The sequence below is a fragment of the Oryctolagus cuniculus genome, chromosome 6 (genome assembly GCF_964237555.1).
Source record: "Oryctolagus cuniculus chromosome 6, mOryCun1.1, whole genome shotgun sequence".
NCBI lineage: Eukaryota > Metazoa > Chordata > Mammalia > Lagomorpha > Leporidae > Oryctolagus > Oryctolagus cuniculus.
The window spans coordinates 150,119,341-150,140,844 of NC_091437.1; the positions used below are offsets into that span (position 1 = coordinate 150,119,341).

A 21,504-nucleotide genomic window follows, 5' to 3' on the forward strand; every position below is an offset into this window, starting at 1 on the left:
GGCAACGAGGGCGTTTTCGTCAACAATCGCGACGAGACATTCAGTTCCGGCCCGTTCGTTGACGTCACTTCCTGTCTCGTATTAGCGGCTTAGGCGCCGCTTTTACTGCTCCAGGCGTGGATATAGCGGGAGTTGTGACTGGACCCTGCACAGAGAGGTTCTCGCCTGGGGAACCGGAGAGAACACAGACGCTAGAAACATGCCGAGAGAAGATGGGAAGCCCGTGGCTGTTGTGGCCGTCGCGACTGAACCTCGGTTTACCCAGCGCTACAGGGAATACCTCGAGAAACAAAAGCTCTTGGATAGGCGGCACCGTGTAGAAAAGATGCCGGATGGCACCGTGGCGCTCCCGGTGCTGGGGGAGACCCTCCCCGAGCAGCACCTGCGGGAGCTGACCGATCGCGTGGCCCCAGGCAGCACCTGTGTGCTGACGCAACTCCTGCAGCCTGTTCCTTCAAAGAAGACCCGGAGTCGTGCACCTGCCCAGAGACTGTGCCTTCAGGTGAGGCGGTGGGTGGAGGCCCGGGGAGTGGCGTGGTCCGCGGAGTTGGAGGCAGATTTGCCCCGATCCTGGCAAAGGCATGGCGACCTCTTGTTGCTGAGTGAAGAATGTTTTCAGGCCAAGCAGTGGGGAAATCTAGAACCAGAACTCTGGGACACCGTTGCCTCGGCGCTTGGCGTCCAGCGTTTGGCCAAACGAGGGCGGGTATTACCCGACGGCACTCGGACTCCTGCAGTGACCCTGCTGCTGGGTGACCATGGCTGGGTAGAACATGTGGACAATGGTATCCGATATAAGTTTGACGTGACTCGCTGCATGTTCTCTTTCGGAAACATCACGGAGAAGCTGCGCGTGGCATCGCTGTCCTGCGCTGGAGAAGTATTGGTGGATCTCTATGCAGGGATTGGTTATTTTACATTGCCCTTCCTCGTTCATGCTGGTGCCGCCTTTGTCCATGCCTGTGAGTGGAACCCCCATGCTGTGGCTGCTCTGAGAAAGAACCTGGAGATCAACGGAGTGGCAGATCGCTGCCAGATACACTTTGGGGATAACAGAGTACTGAAGCTTTCGAACGTTGCAGATAGGGTGAACCTGGGGCTGATTCCCAGCTCTGAAGAAGGCTGGCCCATTGCCTGCAGAGTCCTACGACAGGACGCTGGGGGCATTTTGCATATCCACCAAAATGTGGACTCCTTCCCAGGGAAGCGTCTCCAGCCTCCTGGAAGCAGTGAAATGGAGAAAGAGCATTGCCCTTACTCTCAGCAAATTATCACCAACCAAGAGGAAAATGGAGCTACCAGGGATTCTGGGAGAAAAGTGCTGTCACCAGCCACCAAGCCGGAATGGCAGAGGTGGGCACAATCTGCAGAAACTCGAATTGCCACTCTTCTTCAGCAGGTGCACGGGAAACCATGGACGACACAGATCCTGCGCATCCAGCCAGTGAAATCCTATGCTCCCCACGTGGATCACGTAGTCCTGGATCTGGAATGCCGTCCTGTCCTCTAGTTGGCTAGAGGAGGTAGTTCCAGGATACAAGGATCCTGGGATGAGTGAACACTGTGTCAGCTCCCACTGAGTGTCTACCTGTTTCCTGTCCTGGAGATCTATTTTAGTATTTTATGGCCCTGAAAGTGGCTCTAGTCTAATTCAAATCAGTTACTTTGCCTTCCATTGATCACACTGAGAATGAGCTACACACCTGGGAAAAGCAGCATGTCTCATTGAAGTGAGACCCATATATGCAGTCATGAAGTATGAATTCTGACTTCAGTTCTGACCTGGGGTACATGTTTCACTATTCATTTGGCCTTGAATTTCCTTATTTGCAAAATGAGGGTATCTCTGAACTGTCTCAAATGTCTGTTTTAAAAAAGAGTTGTACACAAATGAAAGACATGATAGTGTTTCCAAAGTCATTCCAACTACAGTATGGGAATCACCTGGAGGAAGGCCAAGTTGGAAATAGGGAGATGGGTGAGGAGGCTTCTGTGGTTGTATAGGCACAAGGTGATGACGTCCTGGGTTAGGGTGCTGTCATTGGGAGGTGGATGGATTTGGAAAAGAAAGTTGACAGGACCAAACTATGGAATCCAAATAAGGCATTCACATGCTTCTCCTTTCACTGTGACTCAAGGAGGGAAGGAGACAAAAGTCACTCTGCTGTATCAACTTCATTCCTCTGTTAGCATTCCTAAATGAGTATGAGGAGATGTTTTATGTATTAAGTTGATTGTAGTAGGAAAAGAGTTAAACCATAGAGAATATACATTTTTAGCCCTAAGCTCGTGCAGTAACTTCTGATTACTAGCTATCTTTAAAATTCTGATTAAAATGTTACACTTTTATAGGCTTGAGACTCCCAATTCATCTAACGTCCCTGGCCAACAACATCAGGGACATTTGCTATATGGAATGTGAGATATGCTGCAGATTCTTGTGAACCTTGCCTTATTTTATGGCTGTCAGCCGTCACCATGGTTTGCCATTTGGCTAACTCATTAACTGTTTTGATGCGTTTTGAAGCCATCTGGGTGTGTTGCTTGATGAAGGAGATATAGAAGTGTGCCTGTGTTGGGATTCCGAGTGTATCTGAAATGTGGCTAGCTGAACTAGGGCAGAGCTGCTTGTCTTTCTCTTGCAATAGCGGCAGATAAGGACGGGGTTGGTGCTGTTTGTGTTATCCAGCAAACGTTAACTGCCTACTATATAGGAGTCACAGGAAATACAAATACCCATTAGATAAAGCTCCAGCCCCTGAGGATTTCATTACTACCAGCAGAAATTGCACAAATGCTCAAAGACTTAAGATTACAATAAGATGAATGCCATATGTGTGACAGTGTATCGTAGGGCTGCAGTGGTGGGAAAGAAGAGTTGAGAATTGCATGAGAGTGTCTTCCTGGAGGCACTGTTTAGATGTCTCTTGGAAACTGGGTAAGATTTTTTCTTAAAGATTTATTTATTTATTTGAATGAGTTACACAGAGAGAGAAGAGGCAGAGAGAGAGAAAGAGGTCTTCCATCCACTGGTTCACTCCCCAATTGGCCACAACAGCTGGAGCTGTGCTGATCTGAAGCCAGGAGCCAGAGCTTCTTCCAGGTCTCCCACGTGGGTGCAGGGGCCCAAGCACTTGAGCCATCTTCTACTGCTCTCCCAGGACATAGTAGAGAGCCAGATCGGAAGTGGAGCAGCCAGTACCCGAACTGGCGCCCATATGGGATGCCCAGCGTTTCAGGCCAGGGCATTGACCTGTTGTGCCACAGCACTGGCCCCCTGGGTAAGATTTTGATTGGTGGTGTTGGGGTAAAACATGTAGTAGCTGAAGAGAACAGGAAGTACAAAAGTCTGAGTGCTGAGAAAACGGGCCATTGTCTTAGATGGTGTGGAACAGAGGAAGTGGAGAGAGATGCATTAAAGATAGGGGTTGCTATAAGGATTAAAAAGCAGTGTCTTATACACAGTAAGCCCCCTAGGAAATGTTAGCTATCGTGTGATCCCTCCTCAGAAAGCAGCCGATTTCTGGCCATTCCTGTCTTCCAGTGTGTTTTTCCTGTGTTTACCTTGATCTCCTCTTTTATATACTGGGTTTCTTCTCACTTGCGTGCCAACCTGAGGCTTGAGCCCATGTGAACAGGGAATGTGGAGAAGAAACAGTGGGGGAGATGAGTCAGAGAGCAACGTCTGGGGATTGAGACGTCACCTTCTTGCCATAGACCGGATAGGCAGATGGTACTGGTAGAGCTTGCTGAATTAACTCACTTGATCAAGAGTTTTCGAACTGCTAATATATACAAGTATGCGTGGATTTCAAAATATTTTCCACCAAACCAGCTTATCTTTTAATTCCGTTTTCTACATGTTTTTTGAAGTCCCTTCAGATACTTCAGGCCCTGAACATGCAGTGGTAGAAGACTGACATGGGCTCTGCCTTCGTGGAATTTAAAAGTTCTGCTCATTCAACTCTTGGGCTCAACTTTCTGCGTGACCTAAGGCAAGTAATGAAGATGGCTTAAGATTTAGTTTGTTTACGTGTACATTGGGGTTAACAACTGCACATACAGATCCTATAGGGTAGTTGTTAGTTTTAAATGAGTTAACATGTTAAACTGCCATCACAGTGACTGGCCTAGAGTGAATATTCATTTGTCACCTCTGTATCTGCTGAACCACCATTTCACAGTTTGGCTATTAGTGGTCGCTACACATCTGGCTTACTGGAAGCACAATGTGTTGTTTTAAAAAGCCATTCACTGTTAATTAGGATTCCCTGTACAATCTCTTCATTAAGCCCTGCTCAGGTCCAGTGACAGGAAGAGGAATAACTCTGAATACTACCCGTAGTGCGCTCACTCTGGTGACATCAGCGCAGAGAAAACAATGTCAAGTGCTGAGATAGAAGCAAACAGGAGTTTTTATGGGGACGCAGGCAGAGGAGGTGGGCAAGGTGACTGGGATGTGGGGGTCGGGATGTTCAGGCGGAGGTTGAAGAGTGAGCAGGAGCTGTGTAAGCAAACGAAAAGAAGGCTCCAGAAGCCTTCTCTGTTCTTGAGTATATTCATTGAGAGTTTTGTCTGAGGACTTGGAGGATTGGCCTAGTCAGGACGAAGCACCTTGCCAAGAATAGAAAGACTGAAGGATTCGAGAGGCTCAGTCCAGGAATTTAAGAAAGGTCTAAAGTAGGGGTGGGGAACGTCCAACCTGCGGGTCCCCTGCAGAATCATTGGTGTGGCCCTGCAAGGCAGCTGCCAGCAGGACCTGAAGTTCAGCAGGTTCCTAACAGGCTAATTTTTAAGTTGATAATTTTGTATGGCCCATGAATGATGTTATGAATGTCCAAATGGCCCTTGGCAGAAAAAAGGTTCCCTCCCCTGGGCTTTCCATGCAAGCTTCAATAATATTAATTCCTGGTTAATATCTCCAGTTTTTGGAGATATTGTAATATTTTTAAAAATAATATTTTTGAGCTTCTCAATTCATTAACTTCATAATTTTATAATTATGTACATGTATAAATTATGAGTACAGTGTGTATATTTAAAATACACAAACAAAATTTAAAATAAGTAACAAATAGAAAAAGCACTTTAATTCATTTTCTCCTACCGCAGGTACACGTAAGCAGAAACCAACATACATCACTCTGAACAGCCCAGCCTAAGGATGGGTAAGCCTTAGTTTCAAACTACTATTTTAAATTAGTGTAACTGTTTCAATGTGTTTAAAATAATGAGAAAACCAATCCAGTTCACTTTCGGAAAACAGGCAGTTCCTCAATGCGTTAAACATAGGCTTATCAAATGACCCAGCCAGGGGGACCCTCAGGATGATATTCAGGAGGAGCGGAAACGTGTGGCCACGCAGAAACCTGCACAGGGATGTTTGTAGCAGCATCAGTCACGGTCCGTCCACTGATGAATGCAGAAACAAAATGTGATCTGTCCACACAGCCGAGTCCCTAAAAAAGAACGCATGCTGCGAAACACTGCAACTCGGGTGAGCCCTGAGAACCCGAGTGAGCAGCTCATCGCAAAAGGCCACTTAATGTAGAATCGCATTCATTTGAAATGGCCACAATAGGGACAGCCATCGATAACGGTAGGTTGCCAGGGGCTGGGAGGAATGGGGAATGAGGAGTGTGCTCATGTCACTGGTTTCTTTTGGAGGGAGGAGGAATGAAAATGTTCTGAAATTAGTGGTGCTGTAATATACTGCTAACCACTTAACTGGATGCTTTAAAGGGTATAATGTGAATTGCATCTCAGTTAAAAAAATAGGGAACTGGAAAGCTGGAGAGTTTGAATTTTAATAGCATTCAGCCAGGTAAAGGCAGAGGCGGCTTCTCCAAGCTGAGCTGTTTCTGTCTCACTGAACGGTTTCTCTTGGGTCTGTACAGGTAGCGCTGTGTCCTTCCTCGTGCCTCTCCTGATTGTACGGGTTGTTCCTGGGAACCTTTTCCCTGGTGCTCAGAGGGGTAACTCACTGGGGATATACTGAGAAATACAGAGTTGACTCACAGTACCCATCCCGGTCCCCCTTTCTCTTAAAAAAGGCTGGAAACTACACGAGTGAATGTCCTGGCTTTTCTTGCAGTGTAGTGGCCACGAGCATCAGTGGTGATGAGAACTTACAGAAAGACGTCTCTGGGAGGGTTTGGGTCTCTGTCTCTGGGGATGCGGCAACATCTCAGCAAGTCTGGTAGAACGGGATTGTAGGACTCTGACTTTTAAAGGAGCGCTTTGGTCAGCCACACTTGCCTTTAAATGTCTATTTTTAAACTTCTTATCATGTGAAAAGTAACTTGCAAACCCACCAACTCAACAAACTTATTTAAGTCTCTGTTGGATTTTTTTTTTTACAGGAAAGAAATAGTTCTACCTGATATTGTGAATAGTGGGTTAACCAGATCTATAAGATATGATAGAGGTGAATAAATAAAACAGTGACAGAGTGGGAATGCTCACAGCTCTCAGTGCCCAAACAGCATTTTGAAAAAAAGTTGTCCCAGATGTTTTAACTGTTAATGCTGCCACCTAGTGGAGATATTGTGCAAATAAAAACTCATTCCATCTTGAATTACATCCGCGACTCCATGGTCGGTCTGTATTCTTTTCCCTTCCATTTCCTCTCCCTTTTTCAATGTGCCAGACACTGTGGTAACCACTAGGAATAAAATAGGAAACAGAAGCAGACTCAATTCCAGACTCCCTGGACCTTATACTGTAATGATGCGCTGGGCATGAATCAGTCACACACCACAGTGCTCAGAGGTTCTTAATGCTGTCGGGACCCAGACAAGGTTGACCTGGTTAGGAAGGTCAAAGAAGGCTTCCCTGAGAATATGATGACAGCCGGAAGCTGAAGGGTGAGCAGAGTTGCTGAGTGACCAATACAGAGCATTGCCGTCCAGGCCATGAGGACAGTGTGTGTAAGTGCCCTCTGGAGGAGTTTGTGGAACTAGAAAGAAGTCCACAATGGATGGAGAGGGTCGAGTAAGGGGTGAAGAGGTGTTGATCAGGTGGCAAAAGTAAGCAGTAATCAGACCAGGCAGGGGATTCTGTAGCCTATATTAACAGCTTATCCCAACAGCAATGGGAAGTCTTAAGCAAAAACGTGATGTGGTTAAACGTGGTGTTTTATAAATTCACATTTCACCATAATCCTAGTGTTCTAAAACATTTTTAAATTTTTAAATATGCCCTCATTCAAAACCTTCCTTTGCCCTAATCTCTCCACTCTCATTTGGAACCACTGGGGCTGTACACATCGTCATAGTCAAGAATTGTGTTTATGTTCATGGGAGAAATGCTGGCCTCATGCTATGAGTTGATTCACTTGGGGTGTATTCCTTCTTTCGTTTTCTAGAAAAGGTTTTGTAGAATTCTTAAGACTTCTTCCTTAATTGTTTGGTTGAATTCCCCAGTGAAGCCATCTGGGTCTAGATTTTTGTGGGAAGATCTGTAACTACAAATTCAACTTCTTTAAAAGATGTAGGGTAAACCAGGGTATTTTGATGTTGTTAAATGCGTTTATTATAGATGTTTTTTATTTTTTTTATTTTTTTTTTTTTTTATTTTTTGACAGGCAGAGTGGACAGTGAGAGAGAGAGAGAGACAGAGAGAAAGGTCTTCCTTTGCCGTTGGTTCACCCTCCAATGGCCGCCGCGGCCGGTGCGCTGCGGCCAGCGCACCGCGCTGATCCGATGGCAGGAGCCAGGAGCCAGGTGCTTTTCCTGGTCTCCCATGGGGTGCAGGGCCCAAGCACCTGGGCCATCCTCCACTGCACTCCCTGGCCACAGCAGAGAGCTGGCCTGGAAGAGGGGCAACCGGGACAGAATCCGGTGCCCCAACCGGGACTAGAACCCGGTGTGCCGGCACCGCAAGGCGGAGGATTAGCCTAGTGAGCCGCGGTGCTGGCCTATTATAGATGTTCCAAGGATACACAGCAGTAGAGAATAATGATCCTCCATTCCCCTGTCCCAGCCTCCCAGTTTTGTCAGTTTTCAGCCTGTTCCCCACAACCGCAGGTATTTTGTGTTTATTCACGTGAGTGATGAATTCCAGTCATCATGACACTGTGTTCATAGCAGTTTCAGTGTTCATCTGCAGTGGATGAGCACATGCCAGCGTTTCATTGTTAGAGCTTGCAGAAGTACAGAACCACCACACATCCCTTAATATAATGCAGACCCGATCGTCTCAAGATGCCTTTGTTCCATGGCTGTATTCAGACCGGATCCAGAGGTCAATGTGCTGCATTTGGATGCAGTGTCCCTGAAAGGAGGGAAGAAGCTGTAAACACCTCTCATTACTGGAGCTGACCATTTGCATCCCCTCTCTTTTCTTGAATTGGCTGATTATCTCAAAGAATTAGCTTTTTGTTCACTTATTTACCTGTTGTATTTCTATTTTCTCTTTTAATTTCTGCTCAGATTTTTTTTCCCTTGCTCTTTTTCTACTTTCAGGAGGAGACAGTTGAGATCATTGCTTTATCCCTAATGTAGGCACTGAATGCTATTATCTTTCAGTGCTATTTTAGCCTCACCCTACACGTTTCTTTTTTTTTTTTTTTTTCTATTTTATTTCTATATTCTCAACCCCACCCCCCCCACCCCCCCGTGGTGGCAGGAACCAGTCTCTTGAGCCATCACCTCTGCCTCCCAGAGTTTGTTTAGCAGGAATCTGGAGTTAGGTGCAAGTGCTGAGTGTGCACTCCAAGCACTCTGACACAGAAAGCGGCCATCTTAACCACTGGACCAACTGCCCAGCCCACGAAGGGCGATTTCTTCTTCTTCTTTTTTTTTTTTTTTTTGGACAGGCAAGTTAGACAGTGAGAGAGACAGAGAGAAAGGTCTTCTTTTTCCATTGGTTCACCCCCCAAGTGGCTGCTACGGCCAGCATGTTGCGGCCAGTGAGCTGCGCCGATCCGAAGCCAGGAGCCAGGTGCTTCCTCCTGCTCTCCCATGCGGGTCTCCCAAGGACCTGGGCCATCCTCCACTGCACTCCCGGGCCACAGCAGAGAGCTGGACAGGAAGAGGAGTGACCGGGACAGAATCCGGTGCCTCAACCCGGTCTAGAACCCGGGATGCCAGTGCCATGGGCGGAGGATTAGCCTAGTGAGCCAGGACGCCGGCAGCCCTACACATTTCTTAAAAAGATTTTTTTATTCTTATTTGAAAGTCAGTTAGAGAGGGAGAGGGAGAGACACAAAGAGACGGACCTCCCATCCACTGGTTTACTCCTCAGAAGGCCACAATAGCCAAGGCAGGGCTAGGCCAAAGCCAAGGGCCAGGAGCCTCTTGCATGTCTCCCACATGGGTGGCAGAGGCCCGAACATTGGGCACCTTCTGCTGCTTTTCCCAGGTGCATTAGCAGGGAGTTGGATCAGAAGTGGAGCAGCTGCAACAGGAACTGGCACCCATATGGGATGCTGGTGTTGCAGGTGGCAGCTTTACCCTCAATACCACAATGCCAGCCCCTCATCCTACACATTTTTATGTCTTGTGTTTTCATTTTCATTCAGTCAAAATTACAAGTGGCCAACGACATAGCTTCCAGTCACCTAGCAGCCACTCCCTAATGTCCAATCCTGAGCCCCTGATACAGTCCCATCCCTTAAGGAAACCAGGTAACTATTAGCAAGCTGAGTACACTGGATTCCTTCCATCCTGGGCAGGGCAGTGATTCACGGCGACTGGAATTGCCCATCTCCACGTATGAGTTCACCTTTGTTGCCTATGAAACATTGGCTAGCACTACTATCCAAGAGTTTACAGACGTATGATCCATTGATATGTATCTTACATAACATGGCCTTTGACCTCGGGATCTCCTTTACAACAAACGAGATGTGTCAGTGGGCATGTAACCATGGCATTTATCTTATCACCTACTATACAGCCTAGAAGTGCTGGGTTGAAAAAAAAAAACTATGGGAAAAAGTTTTGAAGATGAAACTGAAGCAAAAGCTTAGAATACTCCGTGAAGATGGAATGCCATCCACCAGAATGCAGTATACACTTGATTTTTTTTTTTTTAATTTTTTTGACAGGCAGAGTGGACAGTGGGAGACAGAAAGGTCTTCTTTTACTGTCGGTTCACCCTCCAATGGCCGCTGCGGCTGGTGCATCGCGCTGATCCGATGGCAGGAGCCAGGTACTTATCCTGGTCTCCCATGCGGGTGCAGGGCCCAAGCACTTGGGCCATCCTCCACTGCACTCCCGGGCCATAGCAGAGAGCTGGCCTGGAAGATGGGCAACCGGGACAGAATCCGGCGCCCCGACCGGGACTAGAACCGGGGGTGCCAGCGCCGCAGGCAGAGGATTAGCTTATTGAGCCGCAGTACCAGCCTGCAGTATACACTTGAAACCAACACCCTTATGTGGTGTGTGTCCCATATGGACAGAATACATATGTTTAGGAATGAAGGGGTAGAGAGAAGTCCCACGGTGACAGACTGAATAATGGACCCAAATGTCCCAATACCGGAACCTATGAAAATGTTATCTTACATGGCTGCTATGGTGTAAATGTCCCCTCCAAAACTCATGTTGAAATTTAATTGCCAGGGGCCAGTGCTGTGGCACAGTGGGCTAAAGCCCTGGCCTGAAGCGCAGGCATCCCATATGGGCACTGGTTCTAGTCCCGGCTGCTCCTCTTCTGATCTAGCTCTCTGCTTTGGCCTGGGAAAGCAGAAGAAGATGGCCCAAGTCCTTGGACCCCTGCACCCACATGGGAGACCCGGAAGAGGCTCCTGGCTCCTGGCTCCTGGCTTCAGATCTGCACAGCTCTGGCCATTGTAGCCATCTGGGGAGTGAACCAGCAGATGGAAGACTCACTCTCTCTCTCTCTCTCCCCCTCTCCCCCTCTCCCCCTCTCCCCCTCTCCCCCTCTCTCCCTGCTTCTCTCTGTAACTCTGCCTTTCAAATAAATTTAAAAAATCTTAAAAAAAAAAAAAGAAATTTAATTGCCAATATATCAGTATTAGGAAGCGGGCCTTTAAGAGGTGTTCAGCTTATAAGGGCTGGGCTTTCATGATAGATTAAGGCACTTACTATGGGAGTGGGTTAGTTATTTCAAGAGTGGTTTGCTAAAGCTGGCACGGTGGTGTAGTGGGTAAAGCCACTACCTGCGGTGCTGGCATCCCATATGGTTGCTGGTTTGAGTCCTGGCTGCTCCACTTCCAATCCAGCTCCCTGCTAATGTGCCTGGGAAAGCAGTGGAAGATGGCCCCAGTCCTTGGGCCCCTGCACCCATGTGGGAGACCTGGAAGAAGCGCGTGGCTCCTGGCTTCAGATCAGCGCAGCTCCAGCCATTGTAGCCATTTGGGTGAGTGAATCAGCAGCTGGAAGACTTTCTCTCTCTCTGCCTCTGCCTCTCTGTAACTCTGCCTTTCAAATAAATAAATCTTTAAAAAATAAATAAAAATTTTTGAAAACAAAAGAGTGGGTTGTTATAGATTCAAGTTCAACTTCCTCAGCCTTCTCTTGATCTCCTGCATGTGCTGTCACCACAGGCTGCCTCTGCCATATTATGAGTTGGCAGCAAGGCCCTCAGCAGATGTGGCTCAACTTGGGCTTCCCAGACTCCAGAACCATCAGCCTAACACAGTCCTGCTGCCATCATTTACCCGGTCTCGGGAATTCTGTTACAGCAGCAGAAAATGGACAAGACCTTGGTACATGGGACTTTGCAAAGACAGGGGCATTGCCCTGACTTATCTACTGGGCTTGATACACTCACAAAAGCCCTTGGAAGAGAGCACTTTCGCTTAGTATATGTGATGATTTAAGCAGAAGGTTACGGTAATGGGAAGAAGGGGCCATGAGCCAAGGAATGTAGTCAGCCTCTAGAAGCTGAAAAGGCAAGGAGACAGATTCTGCCTGGAGGCCTCTAGAAGAAATGCAGCCCTGCTGACACTTCGATTTTAGACTTCTGACTTCCAGAACTGGAAGAAGATAAAGTTGTGTTATTCGAAACCACTAAGTTTGGAATAATTTTCTGTAGCAGAATAGGAAATTAATACAGGATGAACATTCTTAATCTGAAAACCCAAAGTTCTGAAATGCTCCAAATTCTGAAGCATTCTCAGTGCCAATCTGATGCCCCAAGTGGAAAATTCCACACTTGACCTCATGTGACAGCTGAAGTTAAAACACGGGCACACTAAAAATACTGTATAAAGTTACCTTCAAGCTATATATATATATATATATATATATAAGATGTATATGAAACAAATTCTGTGTTTAGATTTGAGTCTCATTCCCCAAAAATCTCATGTATATGCAAACATTAAAAAATCCAAAATCCAAAACTCATTTAGTCCCATGCATTTCAGATCAGGGATACTCCCTCTGTTCACTCACTCACTGTCAGGCCCAGGGACCCACATGGGGAGTTTTTGCTTGCTGTTGCCACAACTTTGAGTCTAGAGGTCCTGTTCCCCCTAAGAGGGAAATTTTTCACCAAGAGATGTCATCATAGACCATTTAAAATTTAGCCTGCAGAGGCTCCCCAGTCACTTTAGGCTCTTTATGCAAAGGTATCAGCAGGCAAAGAAGGGTCCCCCTCCTAGCTGAGGTCACAGAATGTGATCACCAAGAAGCAGCAGGGTCACTGTTGCACAAGTAAGGCAGGAAGGAACATATTTTACACTGAAGGTGTCTTAAGAGATCGCTTATCCTTCCCAGCCCCATGTCAGGACTAAAATGGATGATGCCCAAAATAGCAGGGTAAGGATTTCTAAAAACGGCTCTCCGTAAATAAGCAGTAAAAACCCTGGCACCAAATGCCAAAGTCAACTTTTTCAGAACCCTAAAATCTAAAGGCTTGCAATAATCCAAGGAGAATTTATTCAAGAAAAACAGCTAAATCTTGGTAAAAAGGGAAGCAGCTTAGCTTGTTCTATTCCCATCCACCATCTCTGATATATAATGGTAAGCAGCAGTGGTGACGGTAACATAGTCTTGCCTTGTTCCCGACTTTAGGGAGAACACCCCCAGAGTGCTTCACTGTGAAATGATAGGCTGCCGTTGTTAGGCAGTACCAGAGTCCTACCATATCCCTGTTTTATCCTTGTCCTGTATTGTCACTTTTATCTTGGACCAGCTGACTGATTGTATGGAACTTTTCTAGCCTCTGTTGTGTTCCTGGGTCACTTTTTCTAACCATACACTAATGCCACCATGTCTTCATTGTTATAGATTTACAATAGATCCTGATAGCTGACATTACAAATCCTTCCACTTGGTTTCTTAAGGTTACCTCAGCTATTACTGACATTTTCCATTTTCTTATGAATTTTAAACCAGCTTGCCAATTATCGGAAAAAATAAACTGCTGAGATTTTTTTTTTAGAGAGAGTACATTGACTATTTAGGTTGATACCTTTAAATATTGACTCTTCCATCTTGAAATTTTTATTCTACTCAGGTATAGCTATGAAGTGAGAAGTGATTATCAGAAAGCTGAACTGTATAGGATTCCACCTAGAGTGAAGGGTCCTATACTTCCCATCTATCACTGAGATATTATTTTCTCTTAAAACAAAATGTATTTTGGGCCTGGCGTCGTGACAGAGTGCGTCAAAACACTACCTGCAATGCCAGAATGCCATGTAAGTCTGGCTCAATCCCGGATTCTAGACTTCGATCCAGCTCCCTGCTAATGTGCCTGTGAAAGCAGCAGGAGATGGCCTCCGACACCCGTGAGGGAGCCCCAGATGAAGCTCCTGGCTTCGGCCTGGCTCAACCCAAAGGCCACTTGGGGAATGAACCAGCAGATGGAAATCTCTGTCTCTTCCTCTCTTTCTGTAACTCTGCCTTTCAAATAAGTAAGTAAATTTAAAAAAAAATACAAATAGCTGAATTTCAATGAGCATATTTGAATTTTACTTTAATAAAAAGAGACAAACCATAAAATAACTTAGGGTCACTTTTTTTTTTTTTTTTTTTTTTTTTTGGTAATTCCAAAGGTCTGAGATAAAGTTAGGGGGATATATTTTGGCTGCTAACCACTGCCCTTCCTACCAGAGCCCGCATCTTCCATTTGAAGGAAGCATCAATATATTTGTGGGTGATGGGAAAGGGAAGGAAGTAGGGACCGTTTCCTACTGCTACCTCTCACTAAGGAAGCTAGGATTTAAATACATGATCTAGTATGAGTGTACTTCAAAAAGTCTTTGGATAATAGAATTAAGAAATTAATTCTGTATAAAAATTTTTGAAACCATATATTTGAGGGATCTTCTAAAATCTTGGGAAATGTGTATTATGAAAAAATTATGTGTGGATTTCAAAAATTTTTTTGCCACCAAAATAAATTTTTCAGTTCCGTTTTTGCACTAATTTGTTGATGTGTCCTTGTAAGCTTGACCATTTGGATGGTCTCTCTTAAGTCCTGAAATGTCGAGGAATGAGGAAAATAACTTCATAAATTCCTTTTTTTGTTTAAGGTTTTTGAATTGCTTTAAACAAAGACCTGACTGATGCAAATGTTGACAGAAAATTCAAGCTAGTTTTTACAAATTCTACATCTAATGGCTTTGAAAGCTACTGAGGCTTTTTGAGTCACTAAAGCTAAATGAAATATTTTTAAAAAATACATTTATTTGAAAGAGTGACAGGGGGTGGGGGGAGAGAGAGAAACTGAGGGAAAGGGGTGGGTGGAGGGAGAGAGAGAGAGAAACAGGGAGAGATCTATCTGCTGGTTTACTCCCCAGATGCTTGCAACAGCCAAGGCTGGCCCAGGCTGAAGCCAGGGGTCTAGCACTCCATGCACATCTCCCATGTGGGTAGCAGGGACACAGGCACTTGGGCCATCAGGTGCAATGTTGCAAGGCTCAGTAGCAGGAAGCTGGACTGCAAGCAGAGCACCCACTGCAGCACACGGCCATCCCCAGACTGTTGTGTTTGAGCACGGGTAATCTGTGTACAAAAGTTGGTGTGTGGGGCCAGCACTGTGCCCTGGATGCTCCACATCTGACCCAGCTCCCTGCTAATGGCCTGAGAAAAGCAGCAGAGGGTAGTCCAAGTGCTTGGGCCCCTGCTATTCATGTGGGAGACCTGGAAGAAGCTCCTGGCTTCAGCCTGGTCCAGCTCCGGCTGTTGCTGACACTTGGGGAGTGAACCAGTGGATGAAAGATCTCTCTGTCTCTCCCTCTCTGTAACTCTTTCAAATAAATAAATCAATCTTTAAAATAAAAATGTTTATGTGTAGATGTAAATACACACACCCCACACTGTTCTGGGTAGACTCAAGGAAGACTTCAGCCAAGTTGTGCAATATTCAAATCAGTGTAGAAATCAAAGATTAATTTCAGTGGATTGCAGCTATTTTTAAAAAAACTTATCTTTTCTCTTAAAAATTCCTACACATTATATAAATTACCTCATCTATACAAATTTAGTTTTAAGCTAATATTTTAAAATACTTAGCCAGGATCATATTCAAACCTTCATTTTAAATAGGGAAAGCAAGACCTACTGTTTAGGGACTTGCTTTAAATCCTATGTAAGACAAGAATAACAATTTCACCAGCTGAAAGTTCTCAGCCCTGATGAAATTCAGTCTGAATATTTTATACTAATAAAACTTGTACATTAAAAATTAGTGTTAAGCCCAAGGAACACTGGATTCTACACAGCAACCTGTCTCGGTCCTTCCGTTGCAGCAAAATGCCCCGCCCTTGGGGGAAGACAAGCCCCCTTTCATGATCTGTGTCCACTATTCTACTAGTGATCCATATAACTAAAAACAACAAAATCCCTCTTTTTCTAAGAGGCCACAGGGATTAATCTCTCCTTGAGTCTACTTTCCTTACTCGTCAACCGACCTTGGAACAACCATCCCAAGTCCTCTTCGCCTCGGAGGAGAGAGATTGCATCTGGTAGAGGGCCAAAAACTGGCTTTGGGCCCTGACGGGCAGCCTTCCTCTGAACCCATCAGACTGGAGAGAGTATTTCCCCTGAGCTGTCCTGACTGGGACCCAAATGATATAGAGTCACCGAGGCTCTCAACAGGCATCACGATTCTCATAAGGGGGCTATGTGCAGCAGCAAAGAAGCCAACTAATTTATCTAAGGTAAGTGCGACTGTCCAGAAGGCAGATGAGTCCCGGCAGCCTTTTTTGAGCACCTTTTTATTTTTTATTTTTTTAAAATATGTATTTATTTATTTGAAAGTCAGAGTTACACAGAGAGAGGAGAGGCAGAGAGAGAGAGAGAGAGAGAGAGAGAGAGAGAGAATGTCTTCCATCCACTGATTCACTCCCCAATTGGCCACAATGGCTGGAGCTGTGCCAACCCGAAGCCAGGAGCCAGGAGCTTCTTCCAGGTCTCTCACATGGGCTCAGGGGCCCAAGGACTTAGGCCATCTTCTACTGCTTTCCCAGGACATAGCAGAGAGCTGGATCAGAAGAGGAGCAGCTGGGACTAGAACCGGTGTCCATATGGGATGCCTGCGCTTCAGGCCAGGGTGTTAACCTACTGCGCCACAGCGCCGGCCCCTGAGCACCTTTTTAAAGCATACCATGTGTATGCTCCCATAGATGCAGAAGCCCCTGAGACTAGCCGCACCATTAATTTGGCGTTTGTATCCCAGTCGGCCCCAGATGTTAGATGTAAGTTACAAAGATTGGAAGGGTTCAAGGAAAAGCTTCTTTATGAATTGGTAGATCTGGTTCAACAGGTCTATAATAATAGAGATGACCTTGTTATTACCCAGACAAAAAGGTGGCCAGGATTATGGCGGTAACCTTTAAAGAACTGGAAAGAAACCCCAGAGATTGGGCCAACAAGGACCCACTAAGACAAGATTGCCCTTAAGAAAAGATCAGTGTGCCTACTGCAAGGAAGCCTCAAAGCCTCATCAGTACCTGGAGGAACCTTCCTGCTCCTTACTTCGGGTTGGCAGAAAAAGAAGTCCATTCCTTGAGAAAAAATGAATCCAAGATTGATATCAGAAAAGTCCAAGTAGATAGACTGCAGGGAACTCAATTACAAAATAAAATTAACAAAATTAGAGAAATCATTTTAAAAAATAATAGATATAAGGGGCCGGTGCTCTGACATAACAGGTAAAGCTGCTGCCTTCAGTGCCAGCATCCCATATGGGCACCGGTTCGAGTCCCGGCTGCTCCACTTCCGATCCAGCTCTCTGCTGTGGCCTGGGAAAGCAGGAGAAGATGGTCCAAGTGCTTGGGCCCCTGCACCCGTGTGGGAGACCAGTAGAAGCTCCTGGCTCCTGGCTTCGAATTGGCACAGCCCCAGCCCTTGCAGCCAACTGGGGAGTAAACCAGCGAATGGAGGACCTCTCTCTCTCTGCCTCTCCTTCTCTCTCTGTGTAACTCTAACTTTCAAGTAAATAAATAAATCTTTAAAAAAAAAGAAAATAATAGATACAAGACAAAACGAACCTTACTTCGCTAGTTACTTCCCTAGGAAGCCTGAGCTCTGCTCCTAGTATTCTTAAACATTCTGAATGAGAGCCATCCCATCCCAGCAGGGTTTCTCTTTGTCCTGAACCGTTTTTCCTGATGATTATCTAGAAGAGATTTTATTAAAAAACAATCAGTACATGCACTTTGTTTACAGCAGTGCACAACACTAATGATAACTTTTAGAGCTTTCTCTCAGATGTTTATTCATAAAACAAGAACTCATGTTTTTGCTTCTCCCACATGTAGGCTTCTGAAGTGTGTTCTATATTTCTTAGCATGGAATATTTATAAATTGTTGGACATGTAACGACTTAATGTGTGAAATATAACTTGAAGTTGAATATGATTAACATTGATCTACATTTATACATATAATTCAATGTTGGATATAATGTATTTAATTTTTTATATGAAAGGCATGAAAATAGGTGAATATACATTATACATAAATTATTTTAATGTAATTACATTAATATCATTATTCACATTTTACAGAAATGGAAGCAGAGTTAATTATAAATACAAAATGTTCATGGAAAGTCACACTATCTTTTAATTCTATTATCCACCAACTTTATGAAGATACCTCATATGTATGTATCTGTGTGTGTGTTAAAGTTAAAACTGACATAATAATTAAAACCATATGTAAATAAGTGTATGTGGGCAAAAATATAAAATATTTTAGTTTCATCAGAAATCTTTGGTAGCATAATAAAGGAAAATTAAAATTACAAAGAAGATTACATAATCTCAAAATGTGTTGCATAAAAAAAATTAGTTTTAGGGGCTGGTGTTGCGGCGTAGCTGGTAAAAGCCAGCACCTGCAGTGCTGTCAAACCATATGGGTGCCAGTTCAAGTCCTGGCTGCTCCACTTCCGATCCCACTCTCTGCTATGGCCTGGGAAAGCAGTAGAAGATGGCCCAAGTCCTTGGGCCCCTGTAATCGTGTGGGAGACCCAGAGGAAGTTCCTGGCTCATGGCTTCAGACTGGCACAGCTGTGGCCATTGTGGCCAATTAGGGAGTGAACCAGCTGATGGAAAACCTCTCTCTCTCTGCCTCTCCTTCTCTCTCTGTGTAACTCTTTCAAATAAATAAATCTTTTTTAAAAATTAGTTTTAGAGGCCGGCGCCGCGGCTCACTAGGCTAATCCTCTGCCTTGCAGCACCGGCACACCCGGTTCTAGTCCCGGTCGGGGCGCCGGATTCTGTCCCGGTTGCCCCTCTTCCAGGCCAGCTCTCTGCTGTGGCCCAGGAGTGCAGTGGAGGATGGGCCCTGCACCCCATGGGAAACCAGGATAGGCATCCGGCTTCTGCCATCGGATCAGCACCGTGCGCCGGCCGCGGCGGCCATTGGAGGGTAAACCAATGGCAAAAAGGAAGACCTTTCTCTCTGTCTCTCTCTCTCTGTCCACTCTGCCTGTCAAAAAAATTAGTTTTAGAAACAGTTGAAACATTAATAAAGTAAGAACTGGAACATTTGCTCATTAATTTTTTTTTTTATTTAACACTCACTACAAAGAAGGAAAAATGGAGGGGCTGGTGTTGTTGTGTAGTGGTTAAAGCCGCCAGTTCATGTCTCAGCTGCTCCACTTCCAATTCAGCTCCCTGCAAATGGCCTGGAAAAGGCAGGGGAAGATGGCCCAAGTATCTGGGCCCCTACCACCCACACGGGACACCCAGCTGAAGCTCCTGGTTCCTAGCTTTGGCCTGGCCCAAGTGCTGACTGTTGCAGCAATCTGGGGAGTGAACCAGCTGAGAGCAGCTCGCTCTCTCTCTCTCTCTTTCAAAATAAATAAATTTTTAATGAAAGGAAAGGAACTATTCTCTATTTTGTATGATCATCATACAATGTTACTCACTTCCTGGCTCCTCTACCACACTTCAGGTTAGACCTTGTGGACCCTTCTGTCCATAAGGGCTTCTCTCTTGCTGCTTTAAATTGCAGTGGGTAGAATTACAAGATAAGGGAAGCAGCTGATTTGCACTTTAAAAATCTCAGTAGAGGGCCGGCGCCTTGGCTCACTAGGCTAATCCTCCACCTTGCGGCGCCGGCACACCGGGTTCTAGTCCCGGTTGGGGCGCCGGATTCTGTCCCGGTTGCCCCTCTTCCAGGCCAGCTCTCTGCTGTGGCCAGGGAGTGCAGTGGAGGATGGCCCAGGTGCTTGGGCCCTGCACCCCATGGGAGACCAGGAAAAGCACCTGGCTCCTGGCTCCTGCCATCGGATCAGCGCGGTGCGCCGGCCGCAGCGCGCCGGCCGCGGCGGCCATTGGAGGGTGAACCAACGGCAAAGGAAGACCTTTCTCTCTGTCTCTCTCTCTCTCACTGTCCACTCTGCCTGTCAAAAAAAAAAAAAAAAATTCTCAATAGAAGACTTCATATTCCTCTCATCTCACCAAGTTTGCTTTCCTCTGGAAACTTAGTCATAAGATTATTCCTCCACATGTGCAGTTTGGGCAAATTTACGTAACTGGCAGTAGTAAACATAGGATTAGAAAAAGTGGCAGCTGTAAGCAAGGATACTGCAATAAACCAGGCAAGCGATAGTAGGCTGATTTAGGATGGTGACGGCAGTAATAGAAAGGAGACTGGTGCAGGAAAGGAGACAATGGGGCAGGTGCTGTGGTGCAGTGGGTAAGAACCGGTGGCATCCCATATCAGAGTGTGGGCTACTCCATTTCCAAACTGGTGTCCTGCTAATACACAGGGAAGCAGCAAATGATGCCTCAAATACCTGAGTCTCTGCCACCCACGTGTTAGACCCAGGTGAAATTTCTTGGCTCCATGCTTCAGCAGCCATTTGGGTAGGATCTCTGTCACTCTGCCCTTCAGATAAATAAATCTTTAAAAACAAAGAGACCGAGAGACGGTGAAGACCGAATGAATACAATTTGGTTGCAGAATTAGCTGTGGATGAAAAGAAAACCAGAGATGCCTGAAGTGGGTCGACATCCCCTGAGTCTTTGTGGCTTTGGACATAATTGTGGCCCACCACTTACCTACTACCTTTGGAATTTTGTCACTCATCAAAGCCTAATTTCCCTCCTCTGTAAACAGGGATAATACCCGCCAAAATAAGACTGACGCCAAGCTGTAAGCCCAGTGCACCGTACATAGCAAGCAACAGGCAGACACATGGGCAGTTTTAACGGAATAACAGAAATTTAAAACAGGAGCCACAGGAAGGCCTTTGGGTGGCGGGTCCCATCTCTGAGCACCTGCGCCCTGAGGAACAGGTTTTTGGAGGCGCTCCACACTTGGACTACGGACGCTCCTTCCCCTGGGGGATCCTGATCACCCCCATGGAGTCCAGGCAGAAACTGGATTGCAGGATGCACGCTGAGCTAGGAGCCAAGGCTTCCTGCTCCCTCCATCTAAGAAACCATAGGGCTACAGTGCTGACGCGGACTACCTTTCAGTCTCAACTGGTGGTGGAGGGGCGCAAACACAAGGACGGCCAGATCTGACCAATTGCACGTATAGGCAAGAGGGGCTCAAAAAATAAAGACCTCGATTGCCTTCCGGAGGCAGAAGCACCGTCCGGGCGTGCTTACCTCGAAGACGGAAATCAAAGAGCGGCCTGGGTTCGAGCCCCCAAGCCACGGCCCCCCGGTCGGTAGTACGACGTGGCCGCTCATCGTGCTCAGCGTTTTCCGTCTGGGAAGGGGGTAGGACAGGCATGACTGTTTTTGGCCGCGCCTTCCACACCTAGCCCAGTGCCACGTAGAGCCTCCGCTGCGAAGTCGCGCGCAGCGACGCCTGACCAGGACCCAGGGCGCCCTGACCGGCAATTTCCCTGAGGTTGCTGGGGCCAGGCCTGGAGGGTGGCGTCCTTTGGCTTTTCTCTTCCCAGGCAGCTCTGAACTATGTTTATGGGACGTTTACTGCGCTCTAATAAAACAGCAAATAATCAAAACCCGCAGAGCTCGAATCGCCAGCTGAGGCGCCGCCGCGCCGCCCCAGGGCGAGGCTGAGGACTACCGCTAGGCACCGCGCGGTGGCGCCAGGGCGGCGCAGGAAACCATGGCAACGCTTTGCGCCGTCTGCTGCGCCGCGGGTGACG

The 21,504-nt window shown here is 46.3% G+C and overlaps 1 protein-coding gene and 1 long non-coding RNA gene across 8 annotated transcripts; one reads left to right on the forward strand and one right to left on the reverse strand.

Moving 5' to 3' along the window:
• The first annotated feature begins 63 nt into the window (after nucleotides 1-63).
• Nucleotides 64-12,691, forward strand: TRMT12 (tRNA methyltransferase 12 homolog). Of its 7 annotated transcripts, XM_070075473.1 has the most exons (5): nucleotides 64-1,787; nucleotides 2,989-3,281; nucleotides 3,874-3,995; nucleotides 5,113-5,168; nucleotides 6,363-6,582. In XM_070075473.1, exon 1 carries the CDS (start codon nucleotides 200-202, stop codon nucleotides 1,508-1,510), a length of 1,311 nt encoding a protein of 436 aa, XP_069931574.1. In that variant the 5' UTR covers nucleotides 64-199; the 3' UTR covers nucleotides 1,511-1,787; nucleotides 2,989-3,281; nucleotides 3,874-3,995; nucleotides 5,113-5,168; nucleotides 6,363-6,582. The 7 variants fall into 7 exon arrangements, with proteins under 7 accessions (XP_069931574.1, XP_069931573.1, XP_051700768.1 ...); XM_070075472.1 differs by lacking the exons at nucleotides 2,989-3,281; nucleotides 6,363-6,582 and adding an exon at nucleotides 11,192-12,691 and having other exon boundaries at nucleotides 200-1,787; XM_051844808.2 differs by lacking the exons at nucleotides 2,989-3,281; nucleotides 6,363-6,582 and adding an exon at nucleotides 11,192-12,691 and having other exon boundaries at nucleotides 200-1,353.
• A 1,998-nt stretch (nucleotides 12,692-14,689) lies between these two features.
• LOC127486442 (uncharacterized) lies at nucleotides 14,690-21,447 on the reverse strand. Its single transcript, XR_007913141.2, has 3 exons — nucleotides 20,996-21,447; nucleotides 20,176-20,283; nucleotides 14,690-19,059 (listed from the first exon to the last, which is right to left on the reverse strand). It is a non-coding gene; the product is annotated as an uncharacterized lncRNA (long non-coding RNA).
• Between the last annotated feature and the right edge of the window lie 57 nt (nucleotides 21,448-21,504).

Bases quoted from the DNA above. Each gene is read 5' to 3' on its own strand.
- TRMT12 (XM_070075473.1), top strand. From the start codon at position 200: ATGCCGAGAGAAGATGGGAAGCCCGTGGCTGTTGTGGCCGTCGCGACT.